This window comes from Rissa tridactyla, chromosome 6 (assembly GCF_028500815.1).
Source record: "Rissa tridactyla isolate bRisTri1 chromosome 6, bRisTri1.patW.cur.20221130, whole genome shotgun sequence".
NCBI lineage: Eukaryota > Metazoa > Chordata > Aves > Charadriiformes > Laridae > Rissa > Rissa tridactyla.
This window is the reverse complement of record NC_071471.1, coordinates 18,449,237-18,466,847: the sequence shown is the minus strand read 5'-3', so window position 1 is coordinate 18,466,847 and position 17,611 is coordinate 18,449,237. Positions and strand designations below refer to the sequence as shown.

At 52.3% G+C, this 17,611-nt stretch overlaps 1 protein-coding gene across 1 annotated transcript; it reads right to left on the bottom strand.

Moving 5' to 3' along the window:
- Nucleotides 1-398: 398 nt before the first annotated feature.
- On the bottom strand, nt 399-2,305 carry LOC128911747 (transcription cofactor HES-6-like). The gene is made up of 4 exons (XM_054207101.1): nt 2,255-2,305; nt 1,698-1,793; nt 1,474-1,552; nt 399-844 (listed from the first exon to the last, which is right to left on the bottom strand). Exons 1-4 carry the CDS (start codon nt 2,303-2,305, stop codon nt 399-401), a joined length of 672 nt encoding a protein of 223 aa, XP_054063076.1.
- Between the last annotated feature and the right edge of the window lie 15,306 nt (nt 2,306-17,611).

The window sequence follows — 17,611 nt, the reverse complement described above, 5'->3', positions numbered from 1 at the left end:
GAAGGGATCGGCCATTTTTCCAACGAAGTGATCTCAGTGGCGTACGTGAGATCTGGGAGGTAAGCTTGATGCCAGAGAGAGTCACTGCTTGTTGCCTTGCATTTTTATTAATAGGAAGTTAATTATTTTAAGAATGTAAGACAAGAAAGCTACATAATTAATATACACTAAAGAGCATGAGAGGTGTCTATACAATAATTTAGGTGTATTAAATAAATAAAAAATAATAGCAGCCTTCTACAATGCAGGCTACACATAGGTTTACTTCGGCTTGAAGTACCCTGGTCTTTAGTACACCTACAGGAACAGACTTGCTCCACAAGTGTTTTAAAGAAACATATCTATAAGATACATACGTAAGAGTGTCTAAGGTTAGGATAAACATTTTAAAATACACTTTACCACGGTCTCCACATATCTAATGACCCCATTGTAGGGTTGTTATGGGAAAAATTTGGCTGCAGGACCTGTCTGGGAGGCGCAGCATCGACCTGGCTGAAAACTGCCAGCGACGGCAGCTGGAAGGAATTTTTCAAAGCCTGCTTGTTCTCCGCTGGGTAGAAGCGCTCCTGTGAGGGGTGTGTGCCCCGAGTGCTCCCCTTCGGGCTCAGGGGGCTCTTGGGGGTCAAGAGAGGCTGCTGAGATGGGCTTGAAGACCTCAATGCCACTTTGCATGTGTCTTCTCCAGACCTGGGTAAGGATTTCAGCAGGTGGTTTAGAAGGCGCGCCCCAAGGGTCTTGTCCATCCACTCGCAGGTGAGGAGGAGGTTGTGCACCTCGTGCATGCACTGGATGTACCCGGTGCTGTACCTCTGCTGGGCTTCCAGACCCACTTTGGAGTCGGCTGTGTTGGAGAGGAGACGAGGGGAGTTGGTGAGCGAGTAAAAGCCACCCGGCACGTTCCTGCTGAAAAGCATTCACCAGGCATGGTCTCCCGGGGGGCTCGTTGACTGGGCTGACTATGGGCTGACTGGAGTTTACTATAAGGTGAATCCAACCAGGGGAGTGGTGGAATCCCCATCCCTGGAGGTATTTAAAAAATGGGTAGACATGGTGCTTAGGGACGTGGTTTAGTGGTGGCTTTGGCAGTGTCAGGTTGATGGTTGGATTCGACGACCTTAAAGGACCCTTCCAACCTAGATGATTCTATGATTCTATGAGTCGCCTGCAGGGCACAGGGGGAAGGTGGTGCAGGACATGAGCCACCCAGGCAGGCAGCCCCTGTGTCCTGCTGCCCACTGCCAAGGGCAAAACTAGACCAAAAATCAGAAAGCGGCTCCGGAAGGAAAAGAAAAGTCCTTCTGTGGGTTGAGCAGTGCCCAGCTCCATCTCCCCATCTAGTGGAGAAAGCCAAACCCCAGCAGCCCGGGCCTCAGCAGGTTTGAAAGATGCTTTTGCCAAGCTGCCAGTGGATTAAACCTGCTGTCAGCATCCTGCCCTGCTGTCAGCATCCTGCCCCGACCGGGCACTCACCCATCAGCTTGTTGCTCTGGATGTTCTGGAGGTGCTTCACCGTCATTTCGAGGATGTCTGCTTTTTCCAGTTTAGACTGCTGATAAGGAAAGAGGGCAGCGGTTAGAGGCAATGAAGGGTTTGTACCATGCCCAGTTTCCCAAAAGAGAGAGACACCCCCCTCAAAAAAAAACCAATCCCCCACCAGCAAAAGGACAAAAAGCAGCATAAAAATGAGCACTTACATCCAGGTGAAACGCACCCACAACGGTCTCCTTCAGCTGGTCCAAGCAGTTATTAATCCTTTCCCTTCGCTTCCGCTCAATGAGGGGTTTCCTTAACTGGCAGAGAAAAGAAAAAGAGGAGGAAAAATTGCAGCTGATTTTTTTTTTTTTTTTCCTTCCTCTCCCTGCTGCAGTTTAGCGAGGGCAGAGTGCCCCATCCCCTGCGGGAAGCCGGTGCAGGGTGAGGGGATGCTCAGCAGGGACAAGGCACGGCTGGAGAGTGCTCTGTCTCCAGCTCTGGTCATGGCCTGATGTCCCTTAGATGGTATCAGCTCCCAGTTCTCTCACTTCCACTCTATTTTAAGCAGAGCTTACCCCAATGAAACACAGAGAAGCCTTTCTAAGGCGGAGAAAAGAAGCAGAAAAACCACCCACACGGCTAAAATTCAGAGAAAGCACCTCTATATATATAGAAAAAAAACTGTCCCCTTTCTTTATCCCAGCATCAGCCAGCGCCCGTAGCCCTGGCACTCGGGGTTCAGGTGCCACGCATGGGGCTGCCGTCGGAGGGGACCTACCTTTCTCTCCTCCTTGGTGCTGGCCAGCTTGTGGGTGGCTGTGGCCGTCATTGTAATCCAGGCCGCCCGCCCCACGCGCCGGGAGGACGGGTCGGGAAGGGAAGGAGGCACTCGGGCAGTGGGTCGCTCCCGTTGTTCCCCCACGGGCTCTTTGCTGCTCGGCTGCTCCTCTGCTGTATTTATAACCCAGAATTAGCATGTGAAAGGGGACTTTCCTTGGCGGGACTTCTTTTCCCACACGAGGGGTCGAGCCCGGAGGTTTGTGGCCATCAATCAAAGCTGACAGGTCACTGCTTCTTTTCAATGACCACGCCGGCCCCCCCAAACGGCGACAGATGTCCAGCCTCTGACGCCGGGCTTTGCAGGGATCTTTTGTTAGGGAAGAAGGGAAGGAAAATGGGCCCGCTCTGAGCAGCTTGCATGGCTCCTTGCTCAATTTGCACAGATTCCCAGGGAGGGAAACAATAGCCGGGAAGCGGTTGAGTTACACCTGGGAAAGTGCCTTCTACCCATCTTTTTTTCCCCTCTGTCTCCTCTTTTTACCTGCTAAACCCAAGCCCCGGCCATTTTGCATCTTTGAAGCAGCCTCTTAATTTAATAATAGTGTACTTGAGCGAGGAGTTCCTGCTCCCAGGAATTATTATTACAAGGTAATGATCATCGATTAAAAACTGTTGACAGCAGACGCCCGTAGGAGCATTGTTTCCATTGTAGAAATCCTCTAGGGAAAACACGGGAACTTTATTTACCTCTTGGGAACCCAAATGCTCTGTTGCACACAAATGGATGTAGGAAATATGCAACTCTTCTAGTTTTTGGCTGATATGTAGAATTTAATATTAAACTTAGAGGCTGTTGCAGATGCAAACGAACCTAGAGGTGAGTTAGTCCTATAGGTTTTTACTCCTTTGATTTCCCCCCTGCCCCGTGCTGCAGGGAGGCTTGGGTGGCTTTGGGGGGAAGGGTGTTTTTGTGTTGGCTCCTCTGAAATGCTGGTGCAGGAGCAGCCGGGCCTTTGGAGGAGACTTGGCACAGGGTGAGAATGCACTTTTATGCTTCCTCACTTCTGCCTGGTCTGGGGGGTCTGGAGGGGGAGAGTATGAGGGCGTTTTTCATGACCGTGCTTTTGCTTTCTGACGGTTGCTTTGCTAATGAGCAGGATTTGGCAGTGGCCTGTTGAGTCCCCCAGGTGAAGCCCTTTGGGTTGGTGTCGAATGTGTCACCTTATTGAAGTGGAGAGGAAGCGGCTGCAGCGGTTCAGAAGCACCGCGAGCCGGCCCGATCTCTGTCAGTGGGATTTCCCAGCACCGCGGCTGCGGAGCCCTCTCCCCCCCTCCCCGGCCGTGGGTGGGGATGTACCCCGGAGATAAAAGCGAGGACATTGCGTCCCTTGCTTCAACGACGCGTGGGTGGGTGTTTGCCTGCGTATAAATGCAAACATACTTGCAGCATGTCTGTACGCCCAGTTGCCGGGGCTCGCTGTGAAGTGGTGTCCACAGACGTGGCATCTTGCAGGCGGAGGTGGTTTTGGGGTGCAGTTACCTGGTTTTATAAGCGTCCTACTTGGCCAGGGCCTGATTCGGGCTGGTGTGGTTGTTGCACTGGGAGAGGAGGGTTTGGGAGGGGAAGGTTAATAACGTGTCCTTTGTGCCAGGAAAAGGGAGCAGGGATGGGCTCCCCGGCTCAGGTGTGTTCCCTGCCCAGGCAGCGAAAGGAGGTCCCACTGCTCCATGCAGGAGCCCCTCGTGCTGGCCAGCCCTGGCTGCGCACAAGCGAAGACTCCTTTGGTTTTTCAAGCTTTTTCCAGCCCAGCCGGGGAAGTAGAGTGTTGCTGGTATTTGAGGAAGGCGTAGCCGAGGCATCCGTATTGCCACTGACTCCATCAGCTTGGGGCGCAGGAGGCAGTGGGGGGCTGGGGCAGGGCTCTGCCCCGCACAGGGTAGGGGGGCATGGAGTGGGCGCACCCCCGGCTCTGGGCACTTTGCTGGTGCTGGAAACGTCTGCCCATCACCTGGGCACACAGCTTCTAGCCGGGTTTGGCTTGGGCAGTGGGTGGGGAAGAGGAGAAGTCCACCGTTCCCCTGCAAACACCACTCCACCAGCACCTTGCGCAGGAAGAGGCACCTTCCCAAGGCAGGTAGGGCAGCAGGGGGAAGCCTGAGACTTCTCCTGGCCCAACCCAGCATGGCAGAGGTGTCAGCAAATGCAGAACTGCCTAAAAGATCTGAAAAACACCTCCTGTGCCCGTTGGCATCCCTCCCCAGCCGGGCACGGCTGCAGGGTGCTGTGTGTGTCCCCCATGTTGGTGGCCCAGGGGCTGGCCGGCCCCAGCTCCAGCAGGAAAGGTCTCTCTGGTCTCTGTGGTGGTGGCACCTCCTCCCTCGCCCTCCTTTTCTTCCTCGGCCTGGACTTGCTGCTTCTGCCTTACCCTCCCTCCAGCTTTTCTCGCTCTGTGAGGCGCTGCCAAGCTCCCTGGCGAGGGGGATGCTCAGCAAGAGGGTCACGCACAGGCTCTCCCGGCAAAGCAGCTTCCATGGAGCAAGCAGGCAGGGGGGGCTGGTGGGGAGGCAGTGGACAGCCAGGTGTGATGGGGGGCCAAGAACAGCATGGTGGCCCCCAGTTCCCAGCCAGGGTCCATCGTGCCCAACCCACCCAGGGCAGCTGAGCCCGCGGGCTCGGGGGGCGAGAGCCTTGGCTTGCGCGCTGGCGTCTGCTCTGGGCGAGCTCATTTCAAGGTTCATTTGTAAGACAGCACGGCCGTGAAAAAGAAGAGCAGCTTTTGCTGTAAACAGTTATTTTACACCTCTCAGTCAGGGCAAAGGCCTTTATTTTGGAGGCGGCGGGGGGGTGGGCGGGAGAGCTGCCCTGGCTTTGGGGGAAGGCTGACATCTGTGCTGGGGATTGTCAGGACCCAACAGGCCAATGCAAATGAGCATTAAAGGGAGCTTTCTGCAAATTCCCGCTTTCCTTTTGCATTGCCCACTGCCAGGTTTCATTGAAAAGGGGATTCTCCTTCATAAACAAAGCCTCCCTTTTTCACTGGGCTTTCCAAAAAAAAAAGAAAGGGAAAGAGAAAGGGGTTAGCGCTGCTTGGAGTTCTCTTTTTTGCTATTTGTCTACACTTCACACCCTGGAGAAAGAAAACAACTTTTAACATCTGTTCCTGCACTTTTTAAGAGGGAAAGAAAGGCTCTTGAAAAGGGGGAAAGTGTGGCAGATGTTGGCAGGTTCCCTCCGACGCAGATGTCTTGCTCCGAAGAAAACTTTCTTTGGGGACTGGCAGCCAGGGCTCCTCTTTGACTCGGGACACGCGACTGCCTGGCGAACGAAGGGACGTGGGAAAGCACCAGCGAACAAAAGGGCTTATTCAAACAAACCTGAGAGCCGTGAACAATCTAATAACCAGCAGAGAAATGGTCAGTGGCCCCCGGCCCCGCCGGGGAGGGGTTCAGGGCAGCTGGGGGCCACGGGACCGGGGAATTTCCCCGCGTCCCCACGGCTGTGAGCAGGGGTGTCCCCTCCTTGCCCCCCGCCTGCTCCCTCTGGGGCATCCATCGTGGCGCTTTGGCCAGGGACCGTCCTTCTGGAGGAGGTGTAAATGGTCTCAGCTGGCCGGCAGCCCCAGCTGTGCAGGAGCTGGCTGCCCCATGGCGGCAGCAGAGGAGGTGGAGGGCAGGTACCGGCCAGGCTGGGCTGGGCTGGGCTGTCCCACACCCCTGGCCAGGGCACCCGCGAGCCCCTCACCGACCAAGGCAGCAGGAGAGGAGCAACCAGGGGACAGCAGGGATGTCTTTAATTAAGCTTTTAAAGAAAAGGTTCTGCCAAGGTAATGATAAAAAAAAAACAAACAACCCCACCCAACCCTATTGATTAGGGCCAGTTGAAAGATCTTTGCGAAACTGGTTTTGAGGAAAGAAGATTTTTTTTTAATGGAGAGAAAAAATTTTGAGAGAAAAAAGTATATTTTCTGCGAACCTCTTGTTCACCCTTTCCCCTTCTCTCGGGCTGTTGAAATAAAAAGATTTAAAATAAGTTTTTGCCATGAAAGCTGGTAATATTTCTGTCTAGGCACTTCATAGGAACAAAGTGAAAAGCCTAGAGAAAAGGGAGCAGAGCCAAGAAAATTCCCATAAGAAAGTAACTAATTCTGGGTAGCCATTAAAGCTGAGGAACTCTGTGATTATTCGTCTAATTCCTCCAAGTTTTGTGCTGCCTTATCTCTATCCCAGTCCATTTCGTCCAGGCTGTGGGCAGGGCAGAGCTGCTCCTGCCGGCGAGGGCAGCCTTGTGCTGGAGGAGAAAGCCTGGTGAGATGGAACTGTGTTGCCTCTTTGGAGGTCGAGCACTGGTGCGAGCACCCCAAACCCTTGCTGTGGGTGTCCCCCATGTTTCTCCTATCAGCAGAGCCCTCCCTGGATGGCGGCTGGAAGCCTCGGTGGGGCTGAGGAGCCCCATGCTGCAGGATGGGTGCTGCGTGTCCCCAGAGACCCGTGCACCTGCCCAGGCTCGTCCCTCTTGCGACTTGGGGTGATGCTGTGGGCACCAGTTCACAACCTGGCAGGACTCACCAGGAGGGCTGTGCAGCGCTGGGGTGGCCTCTGGGTCCAACCCAGGCCCCTGGCTGGTTAACGAAACTGCCTCATTAACACAGCTGGGCCTTTTGCAGGGATGGATTTGCCATGGGAGACTGGGAGGAGGGATGTCACCTGCTCTGGTGCACGTGCGGTTCACAGCAGGACCACTCCATCCCCTCTCCTGTCCAGGCTGAGGGTGCATCAGGACTGGATTTGTCCCCAGTTAAGTGCTTGCCCCTCTTCCGAGGTGCCTCTGCTGGCTGCGGGTGGGAGCGTGGGTCCCTGGCCCGCAGGAGGTGCCGGCGGGCAGGGATGCTCGGGGTGTCCTGCCCCATCCAGCACTCCCAAGCTGTGTGTGGGTTTGCTGGCTCTGCTTTTATTATAGCAGCTTGGCTTTCCGCACAGGCGGTACCGCGGGGTTTGCGTGGCCAGGAGCAAAGTGCAGGCTGGGGAGCGGCGGGAGCGGGCAGGGTAAGGTGGGGGCATCGGCACGGGGAGCAGGTCGGCCCCAACGTGCAGCCTCCGCACCCACGCTGCCTCCCTCAGGGACGGGCTCCCCACCCACCCCGCCGTAAGCAAACACTCACCGAGGAGAGGCTGTTTTTACAGGGGCTTTAGTCATTATGAATAAAGAAAGAGGGGTTTGTCTGGGTTTTTCAGAAGGTCAGTTCGGGTCCAAGGTTGAGGTTTAAAAATGAGGGGTAAAGCTCTCCTTTAGAAGGTTTAAATCTGGAGGTTTCTCGAGAGCTGTAAATCCCGAGCACCCTGTCCCGAAGCCCTGTGTCGCCCAGGGGTGGTTTTCTCCCAGAATGTTACAGCAGGAGAGGAATGCGCGGAGCAGCAGGACGTGCCAGCGCAGTGACTGGCTGCGCCGGGTCCAGGGGGTGCAGGCGGTGCCTGGGCGGGCAGGCTGGATCCCGGCACACAGGCACCTCAACCGCAGCTGCTCGGAGATTACTCATGGTTGGATTGGCCCAGGGGGACCAGGGCTACGTCTCCAGACTGGCCTCGGTTCGGGATGTTGTACCTGCCATGTCCCATCTCCGGCTGGTGCAGCGGGAGCCACGGCGGGACTGCATGTTCCGCAGCCCGGCCAGGACAGGAGAGCGTTGGGATAAGCTGGGGCAGAAAAGCAAAGGATGATTTAGCTATGCTTGGGGCGTGGAGAAGAGCGTTTGGAGTCATTTGCTATTATAAGGAGAGACGGCTGAGAGCGCAGCCCCGATGCAACAGATGCCATCCACGATGGGACACGGAACTGAAGGCACCAAACAGCTTGCGGCTGTGATGGGAAAGCTGCTCCAGACACCCTTTGCATTGGAAGGCTGTATCGGTTAAATCCTTGGGGCTGGGGTGACGCTGTCTGTACCAGGAAACCGTTTTTGGCGGAGAGCTGGGAGGCACTGGGGTTTGTGGCTGGGTGAGAGTTGTGTGGCAAGCGGGGAAGAGGCAGAGGGGATCTGGGAGATGAGTCTTGGTGTCTACGGTCAAGTGGTGGCCTGTCAAGGCAATGTCCTATGCAATTCAGCATGGTGTAGACAGGGCTAGGAGCATAGCTGGAGGCTCACCTGCTCCAAAGACATTTCCAGGTGGAGAGACAGAGGACATATATGGCATTGGACAGTGCTACATGCCGTATTTTTGCCGTAGGGGAAGTCCAGCTCCAGAAGCAGCATTGGATGTCTTCTGGAAATTCTATTGAGGTTTCTCCATCTGTCTCCTTTACTGCGTGCACCAAACCTCGCTAGACCCCATTCAGCTTCCTCGGTACCAGCTGGCTCTACCATCTTTGGGAGTGGACTCCTGGGATAGGAAATAATTACAAGGCTGGCACCAGCTGAGTAATTCTCAGCTTTTCTTTCACACACCCCCATCTAGCCTTCGTGTTAAGGATCAGCTGATGCTCAAGACGTCTCCTGTCTGGCGGGTTAGTAGCGCTCCCGGCCCCGGAGGAAGGCTTATCTGCTGCCTCGCAGCCAGAAAGCTGCTGCTTGCAACACAGCTCCTCGGCCAAGAGCGCCTTATAGGAAGAAGAAAATCTGATAAGCCATGTGGGTGGTGACAGGCTGATAAAGGTTAGCCCCTTGCCTGTGCCGAAGTGGTGGTATGAGGGGTCGGAGAGATCCGAGCTTGATGAGGAGAGTGTAGGGGGCTTCAAGGGAGCATTCTGGGGGCATTCTTGAACTTTCCTCATGGGGCATCCCAGGAGTTGTTTCATTCAGGAGGGCAGCTCTGGGCTTTCTCACACTCCGTGTGTGTATAATGTTACCAGATGTTCCCTGATAACAAGCCTCATTTATAATGCAGCAAGTGTTTAGTTTATTCAGTAAGCTTTACTTTCACAGCAACATGGGTCCCTGGCATCGGAACCCAGGGCTCAGGACCGGTATCCCATCCCCTGCCCATCCCATATTGCAACCCCTGCACACCCCATGTACCCAGCCCCTGCACAACCCGTATCCCACCCCCTGCCCCATCCTGCATCCCATCCCCTGCACACCCCATATACCCATCCCTTGCACATCCCATATCCCAGTCCCTGCCTATCCCATATACCCAGCCCCTGCCCATCCCATATTCCAGCCCCTGCACATCCCGTATCCCAGCCCCTGCACATCCCATATCCCAGCCCCTGCACACCCCATATACCCAGCCCCTGCACAACCCATATCCCACCCCCTGCCCATCCCATATCCCATCCCCTGCACACCCCATATACCCATTCCCTGCCCATCCCATATTCCAGCCCCTGCCCATCCCGTATCCCATCCCTTGCACACCCCATGTACCCAGCCCCTGCCTATCCCATATCCCAGCCTCTGCACATCCCGCACAGCCTGTTTCTTCTTAGCTTCTCATTTCTGGAGGCCACTGGAAGATCTTCAGTGTTTCACCTTTGTGAGACAAATATCTCTTCTGCAACTGTGAGTAAATGTGGCTTTCGTCACGGCATGGCCACGTGCCAGCAGCAACTTTCTTTTTATAGTAGGTGCGTATACGTGTGCTGCCACCACATCCTGACCCCGTGTCAGCACGAAGGAGGCCGGTCGTCGCTGATGCTGTGCAGGGAGAGCGACGGGCAGCCCTCCTGTGGCATGTTGTCCTGGCCCGTGGGTACTTCGGCTGCCGCTGCGGGGACAGCAGGATGGCTGGGAGGGCACCACGCTTTTCAGCGGTGTTTCCGACATGCTGCTGGTTTCTGGTGCTGCAGGGCTGGGGTTGCAGCACCCGAGGAAGTGGGGAAACACTCGCTCCATTTTTTTTGCGCTTGCTGGTTCAGTGTCGGCGCAGCCCGGCTGCTGCTGGGACAGCAGAAAACACAGGGATTTAGGATGGGAGGGCACGAGCCGCAGGGGCTCTGCTCTTCGTGAGCCAAGTCTGGCCGGGATTGTACATCAAATCACACCCTGCCCTCCAAGCTAATTTTTCTGTATCCATATTGTTGTATCTAAATTCTTTAACAATTAAAGCAAAAAGTTTTATACTGATTTTTTGTTTTATAAATACTGCCTGGTTTTAAACATGTCTCTCTCCTCTTTAATTTATTCATATTTTTTTTCCCTTTCCAAATATATCCAGGAGACCATCCTTTTTACAGGGATGAGGATTTCTTATTCCTTTGGAGGGCGTAGGAAGTCCTGCTAGCTCTTGGGTCGCAGTCACTCGGTGGAGGGATGCCCACAGCCCCCGCGGGGTGAGGAGCAGCCAGGAGCCGCGAGAAGGTGGGTGATGCTCCACAAGAAGGTGGGTGATGCTCCACAAGCCAGTCTGGGATGGGGAAAAGCAGAGATTGCACTTGTTTCAGCTTCTCCATAATGAGGCATTTGAAAAATAACAACAAACCCCCACTGTGACAAGCCTCTTTTTCTTTCTTGTCTGTTTTTAACATCAGGAGTTGTGCCCTGGGTTTGCTCTTTTTTAAAAAGCAAAAAAGGCCACAACACACAGGAGGGAGCTCCCCAAGGAGTTTTCCAGAAGAATATCTGCGATCAGATGGGTGTTTTGTTGTGCTTTAAAGGTGACGTTTCCTCCCATTTCCCTGTTCCTGGTTTGTATGTATACACACGTGCAGACAGCGACTCATTTGTACACCTGAACACGTGAGGTTTTCAGAAGATACAAATTTCGCCATAGAATTGAGTAGATGATGTTGTTTTCGAGGGTGCCCAGTGAATCCAGCTGAGCTGGGGAGAGGGGGCTCAGCCCTTCCCTGAACCAGCGCCTGACTTTGAAGGTGGGGGACAGGCAGAGCTCTGGAGTGTCCCCCTCCACATGAGCCAGGGTTCCCGTTGGGAGGAGGAGGAAGAGGAGGAGGAGTGGCACAGAAAACCTTTGGAGAGTCCCGGGGAAGGTATTTGCTAGAGTTGCTCAACACAGATTTAAGTGTCGAGCGGCGTTGCAATGGCTCCTGTGTTAAGTCAGCCCTGAGACGGAACCTGGCTGAAGAGCAGCACCCAGCCCGTGCCATTCGCTGCAGCAGTTTTCTGCTGCAAGAGCTGGTAGTCTGATTTCTGCAAAGTCCTTTGAAGGGGTAAAGCGCCAAGTAAGTGCATAGCAGCGTTCTCCAGGGGCTGTGGGCTTCCAGGCTTAAGGCGCGCTACTTAAATATGAACTGGGTTAGTAAACTTGGTTCCTAATTTCTTTAAAATGTAAAAGAACAGGGAAAGCATCGGAAAAACCCCTCCACCAGTCGTTTTGGTAATGCTGAGCCTGAGGAAGAGTCACTGAAAGAAGGCAGCTCCCCGGAGGATGAGCAATTGGCTTCCAGTTCCCCGGCTTTCAACCTTAACCTGCCACGTAACCAGGGAACACCTTTCTCCTTCAACAATTTTCTGGTTTAGAACTGATTTGGTAAAAGCAGGAGAATAAAAGTGCTGAGAAATAAGAGAAGAAAAGCAGTCCTTTCGGAGAGATCAGTGGGTAAATGCAGGCTGGTAGAGAAAGCTCTTCTTCAGCGTCTCTTCTCCCAGCGCCTCGGGAGGGGGTTAGGTGGCAGCTGGCCCTTGTGGGGACACGTGGAGGGAGGCCGGCTGGCGGGGATGACGGCCATGCACCCGTGTCGGGTGACCGTCGCCCACCGAGAGCACCCGCATGGGCTGCTGGCCCGGGGGGACACGCATGGGTTCCTGGAGTGGGGCTGGCTCCTGCCATTGCTCGCAGCGCATGTGTTACAAGGGTGAAAACTAAAGGCTCCTGCCAATAAATCGAATATCCTTTTTTAATCCTTTCACCAGTGTTCACAGCCTCATGTCTTTCTTGCATGATTTGGGATTCGTAGATGTATTTGCTGCCAGTTTTATTGAATATAAATAATATATATTGAATATATATAACCAGTTCTTAGCCTTTTTTTTCTTTTAACTCAGAAAGTACATTATTTTACAGCTTTGTTTTTCAGGGTGACTTCTGTTATTTCCTTTGATGTTTACCATGCTGATGGAAATCTAGTTTTAGCTTTGCTAGTAGAAGCTGGCTGGAATGGATGCTGCGCTTTACAGATAACTTTCAATTGCTCCACACTAATAAAAAGTTTATTAAAAGGACGTGGTTCTGTAGAATGACACGCTGCTCTTCTTGCTGTCTAGGAAAGGAATTTGCAACAGATTTTTTTTTCCTTATGATTCTTCTGGCAATTGTTTTTCTTTTCTGGTAATTGTTACATGCTACCCTTAGTTCTTCTGATTTGCAACAGTATTTTTTAAATGTGTTTTAAATCTGACATGGCACCTTGAATTGAGGATAAATCATAGCATCCCTGTGGGAAAAAAGGAAAAACAACCCTGAAGCTGGTATGGATGACATTTGCATTTACTTGTACTTTCTACTGTAAATAGGACTGGGGCGGGGGGTAGAGTTTGTTCATTACGTATTAATTGAATGAACTGAAAGGTAACAAAATGCTCACAAAGACGTTTCTTTGAGGGAAGCTTCCAGAGCCTGCAACGCACATCCCCAGCCAGTAACGGGTGAAAGGCAGTTTCAGGAGCCGTCACGGGCACTTGTGAAACCCGGGTGATTAAATTCAGCTACTTCAGCTCGGTCCAAAGTCCGTGGAAAGACTCGGGGTTCTCATTCTTACAAACTTTAAGTAGAAGATATTCGGCTTAATTTAGAAGTTACTAGTCCTAATATTTCCTCCCTAAAGCTTTATCCCTGAAACACTTTCTCAGGGACCAGGAACGCGGGCTCCGGGCTCTGAATCGCACCAATTCACGCCCAATTTAAACATAAGCTGGATGGTGTTATGTTCTTTCCTCTTTGTGTATTTGTAAAGGCAGCTGACAAGAAGACCCAGATTATTTTTTCAGATGGTCTGTGTCGTGCTGATTGAGCTGGCAGGAACACCTCCATCCCACCCCATGGCCAGGTGGTGAGATGCCCGAGGTCTGGGCAGTTATTTCTGCCTCTCTGCTCCCTGACCCCCTTTCCTAGGATGATTTGGGCTCTTTGTGCAAATTGGGGTTCGGCCGGGGAGCTCTCACGTGTTGCGCCATTGCCAGGAAAAGGCGGCGTGGGGCTTTTTCGTAGGAGGGACATTTGCCTTGCATGGGATTGTGCCCGTTTGGGTGGTGACTTCCAAAAGCACGTGGCGGGCTGCAAAACCTGGGGGGATGCCGTGCGAGACATGACGAGGGGCACCAGGACCTGCCCCGAGGGTAGTGTAGTGGGAGAGATGAGGAAACATCCTTCAAAGGGAAAGGGTGTTTCTATCTACTTCGTTGCAGCCCTGGAAAAGAGATAAACCAGGTGATGAGTTACTTCCCCTGTGCAAAGTGGTGAGGAAGAGGAGGGTGCAACAGACGGATTTAAGAAATAAGCCTCGAATCCCCGGCAGTGAGGTGGGACAGAGTGCCCCGGGGTTGCTGGGGACCTACTTTGAAATCACATTTGAATCGCCGATCTCTGGAGGAAACCAGCCCACCGTGAGTGACATCCTGCGGGCGGGATGCTGTTGCAGGGATGTCTGGGCCCCACCTGGATTTTGGCTGAGCCTCAGGAGCCCGTGGTGCTCTCGGAAGCCTCCATCGGCTCTTGGGCTCCAGGACAGGGGAGGGATGCCGGCCTGGGAGATCCGCCGCTGCCATGCAGGGGCCAGCATCCCCCACGGGGCACCGCGGCCCTGCGTGTGGTACGGGCAAGGGAAGAGAAGGGGTGGGCAAAACAGAGCTGCTTGAAGGAGGATTAATTTCTCGGGGTGGCGTATTATTTTTCCCCACCATTCGCTGGTGTGGGATGGTGGTTAGGGGAGCTGCACGCAGGTTGCAGAGCTCACTGGGAGCCCAAACCAGCAGCAAAAATCCCTGGGATCCCCCCATTCAGCTGGCCGTCCCTCCTGAGCGCAGTGCCCCAGGACTTGTCTTTCCAACTGCCTTTTTTTTTCCAGTGAAGCAACTGGAATTTTTTGATCCTGTTTATTCACTTCCTAATTTGCAAGAATTAATTAATTCACAATGGATGTCTCAGTCATGGCTGTGATTTACCGAATTGCTAGTGTACTAAGAGCTCTCTCACATGTTGAATTGAATTCCTGCTTCTAAGAGCTTAGGAAAATCACACTCTCTCTGCTCGGGGATTTCCTTGCGGTATACTACACAGGGATGATAATTACACTGAACTTGCATGAATTATTTTTTTCCAATGGTCATTTGTGAAGCAGTAGTATCTATTTTCCAGGAGCTGGTGTTGAATCCCTGTATACCGGCGCCTGCCTTTAATTCTTTCCTCTCACTAGTCAGTACCCTGAGTATTATCTGTTTAAACTTGAATGTTTTTAGCATAATTAGTGGTTAACAATTTGAACTCAGACGTACACACCCTTTCCACGTTGGCTTTGGAAACAATTATTCCCAGCTGACAAGCGGGATATACAAATGCCCAACGTTTCGCCGGCCGCGTGCCCTGGGCCCAGGCTAGCAGGGAGAACCATTCCCCTCTGTCACCCTGCACAGGCAGCGCGTCCCCCTGCCCGCTCTGGGTCCAGAGCCGCTTCGTCTCCTATGTCTTGATGTAAGAGCAAGTATACATTTGGGGGATATAAGCAAGGATATATAAATATATATATATAAAATTTTCTCTTATCTCTATGCTGTCTTCAGCTAAAGATAGAAAAGGAGGAGTATATACATATATAAAAAAAATATATATATAACTTTCTCTTATATCTATGCTGCCTCTAGATAAAGATATGAGGAAGAGCATATCTATATATAACGTTCTCTTATGTCTCTGCTCTCTCTAGATAAAGATATAAGACGAAGAGTGTATATATATATAAAATATATATGTTTATCTTAAATCTCTGCTCTCTTTAGATAAAGATATAAGAGGGAGAGTGTATAAATATAAAAAATATATATAAAACTTTCTCTTATGTCTCTGCTTTCTCTAGTTAAAGATATAAGACGAAAAGTGTATAAATATAAAATATATATATATATGTATAAAACTTTCTCTTATGTCTCTGCTCTCCCCAGATAAAGATATAAGAGGAAGAGTGTGTATATATATATAATATATATATTATATATATAAAATATATATATAACTTTTTCTTAAATCTCTACTCTCTCTAGATAAAGATATAAGAGGAAGAGTGTATATATATATATATATACATATTTTTATTTTTTTTTATATACTTGCTTATACCCTACCCGGTGAGGTGCTGAGCGCGGTGGGGCTGGCGGGGGTAGCCCCATCACGCTGCTGGGCTGGACCTGGAGCCCACGGCAGCTCCCAGGGTGGAAACTGGAGAACAGGGGGACTTTGTGCAGGGAAGCCGAGGGGATGTTGCAGGCGGTGATGTGCACAGGGGCCAGGAATGAGAATGCTTCTCACGGGGGTGAGAAGAGGGACTGTGAAATACTGGAGGTTGCTGTCAGGCTGCTAAAAGACACAGCTAGCCCGGAGTATGGGGGATATACATTAAAAAATATAGCCACAAATACAGGTCAGGCAGAGAATGGCTTGAGAGCAGCCCTGAGGAGAAGGACTTGGGGGTGCTGGTGGATGAGAAGCTCAACATGAGCCGGCAATGTGTGCTTGCAGCCCAGAAAGCCAACTGCATCCTGGGCTGCATCAAAAGAACCGTGGCCAGCAGGGCGAGGGAGGGGATTCTGCCCCTCTACTCTGCTCTGGTGAGACCCCACCTGGAGTGCTGTGTCCAGCTCTGGAGTCCTCAGCACAAGAAGGACATGGACCTGCTGGAGCGGGTCCAGAGGAGACCACGAAGGTGATCAGAGGCTGGAGCACCTCTGCTATGAGGACAGGCTGAGAGAGTTGGGGTTGTTCAGCCTGGAGAAGAGAAGGCTCCGAGGAGACCTTATAGCAGCCTTCCAGTACCTGGAGGGGGCCTACAGGAAAGATGGGGAGGGACACTTTATCAGGGAATGTAATGATAGGATGAGGGGCAATGGTTTCAAACTGTAAGAGGGGAGATTTAGATTAGATATTAGGAAGAAATTCTTTACTGTGAGGGTGGTGAGGCACTGGAACAGGTTGCCCAGAGAAGCTGTGGCTGCCCCATCCCTGGAGGTGTTCAAGACCAGGCTGGATGGGGCTTTGAGCAGCCTGGTCCAGTGGGAGGTGTCCCTGCCCAGGGCAGGGAGGTTGGAACTAGATGGTCTTTAAAGTCCCTTCCAACCCGAACCATTCTGTGATTCTATAAAAATGCAATGCACAGGGCGGCGCAATGGCCCAGCACGCTGCTCGGGCACGGCAGCTGCTGTGTTTTCTGGGATGGCTGGGGATGGCATTTATTGTCTGTGTATGGGACTAATTTTGCTTTTGCTTGACTTTGTTTTTTAAATTATTTTTAATTTGGTAAACTTCCAGCTTGGGGGAAGGGAATGCCTGCCAGGTGTGGGGGGAGAGGTGAGACCCTGCTGTCCCCAGGGGGGTGTGACGGGGAAGGGCAGGAAAGGGACATGGGGACGCGATTTTAAGGAGATGGAGAGGGGAGCCTTTGGCTGGAGCTGTACGGTGCAGCAGAGCATGAGGATCTTGTTCCATAAAAACATCTTTTTCCGCTTTAAAATCACACTGTGCATTATACAGCACTAATGGACGATATCAGCTTCATCTACGCTGGGCGAGATGTGGTGTTTTTTTGCGATTCGGGCATTTCTCACGGCGAGACTGATTTATGAGTATGACCTGCCAGGGACACAGAAAGAGCCTGAAGCCTTTCCACGCCACGATGGGAACGAGCAGAAAACCTTTGGACTGCAATTCACCCGCAACCCGGGGCGTGGGACCGGCTGAAGTCCGAGCCCAAGGCGGACGTGCGGCACAGCCCCGTGGCCGAGCCCTCGGGTCAGGGGGAGAAGGGGTTTTCTGACCGTGCGGAGGGTGCAGGAGGTCAGGGAAAAGGAGAGTGGGGTGGGTAATAATAAGAAAAAATAAAAATTTTAAAGCAATGAATAGAAATAATGAATAATAGAAGCTGAATAATAAAGACAATTGAATGATAATAAAGAATTAATGATAAGTAATAAAGAACAAAAATAATAAAGAACAAAAGGAGTAACGAATAATAAAAATTAAATAATAATAAAGGGAATAATAATAAATGTTAAATATTAATAGCATTGACAGCTCCGCCCCCCCGCCCGCTGCGTGGGTCCCGCCTGGGCGCCGCCCTGGGTCCTCCGCTCCCGCAGGGGGCGCTGTCGTGCGGCGGCGGGCGGAAGCGTCGCCGCGCTCCGCCGCCCGCTGCCTCCGCCGCGCTCCGCCGCCGCCGGGCTGAGGGAAGGGCCGCTGCGCCGCCGCCGAGCGCGGGGCG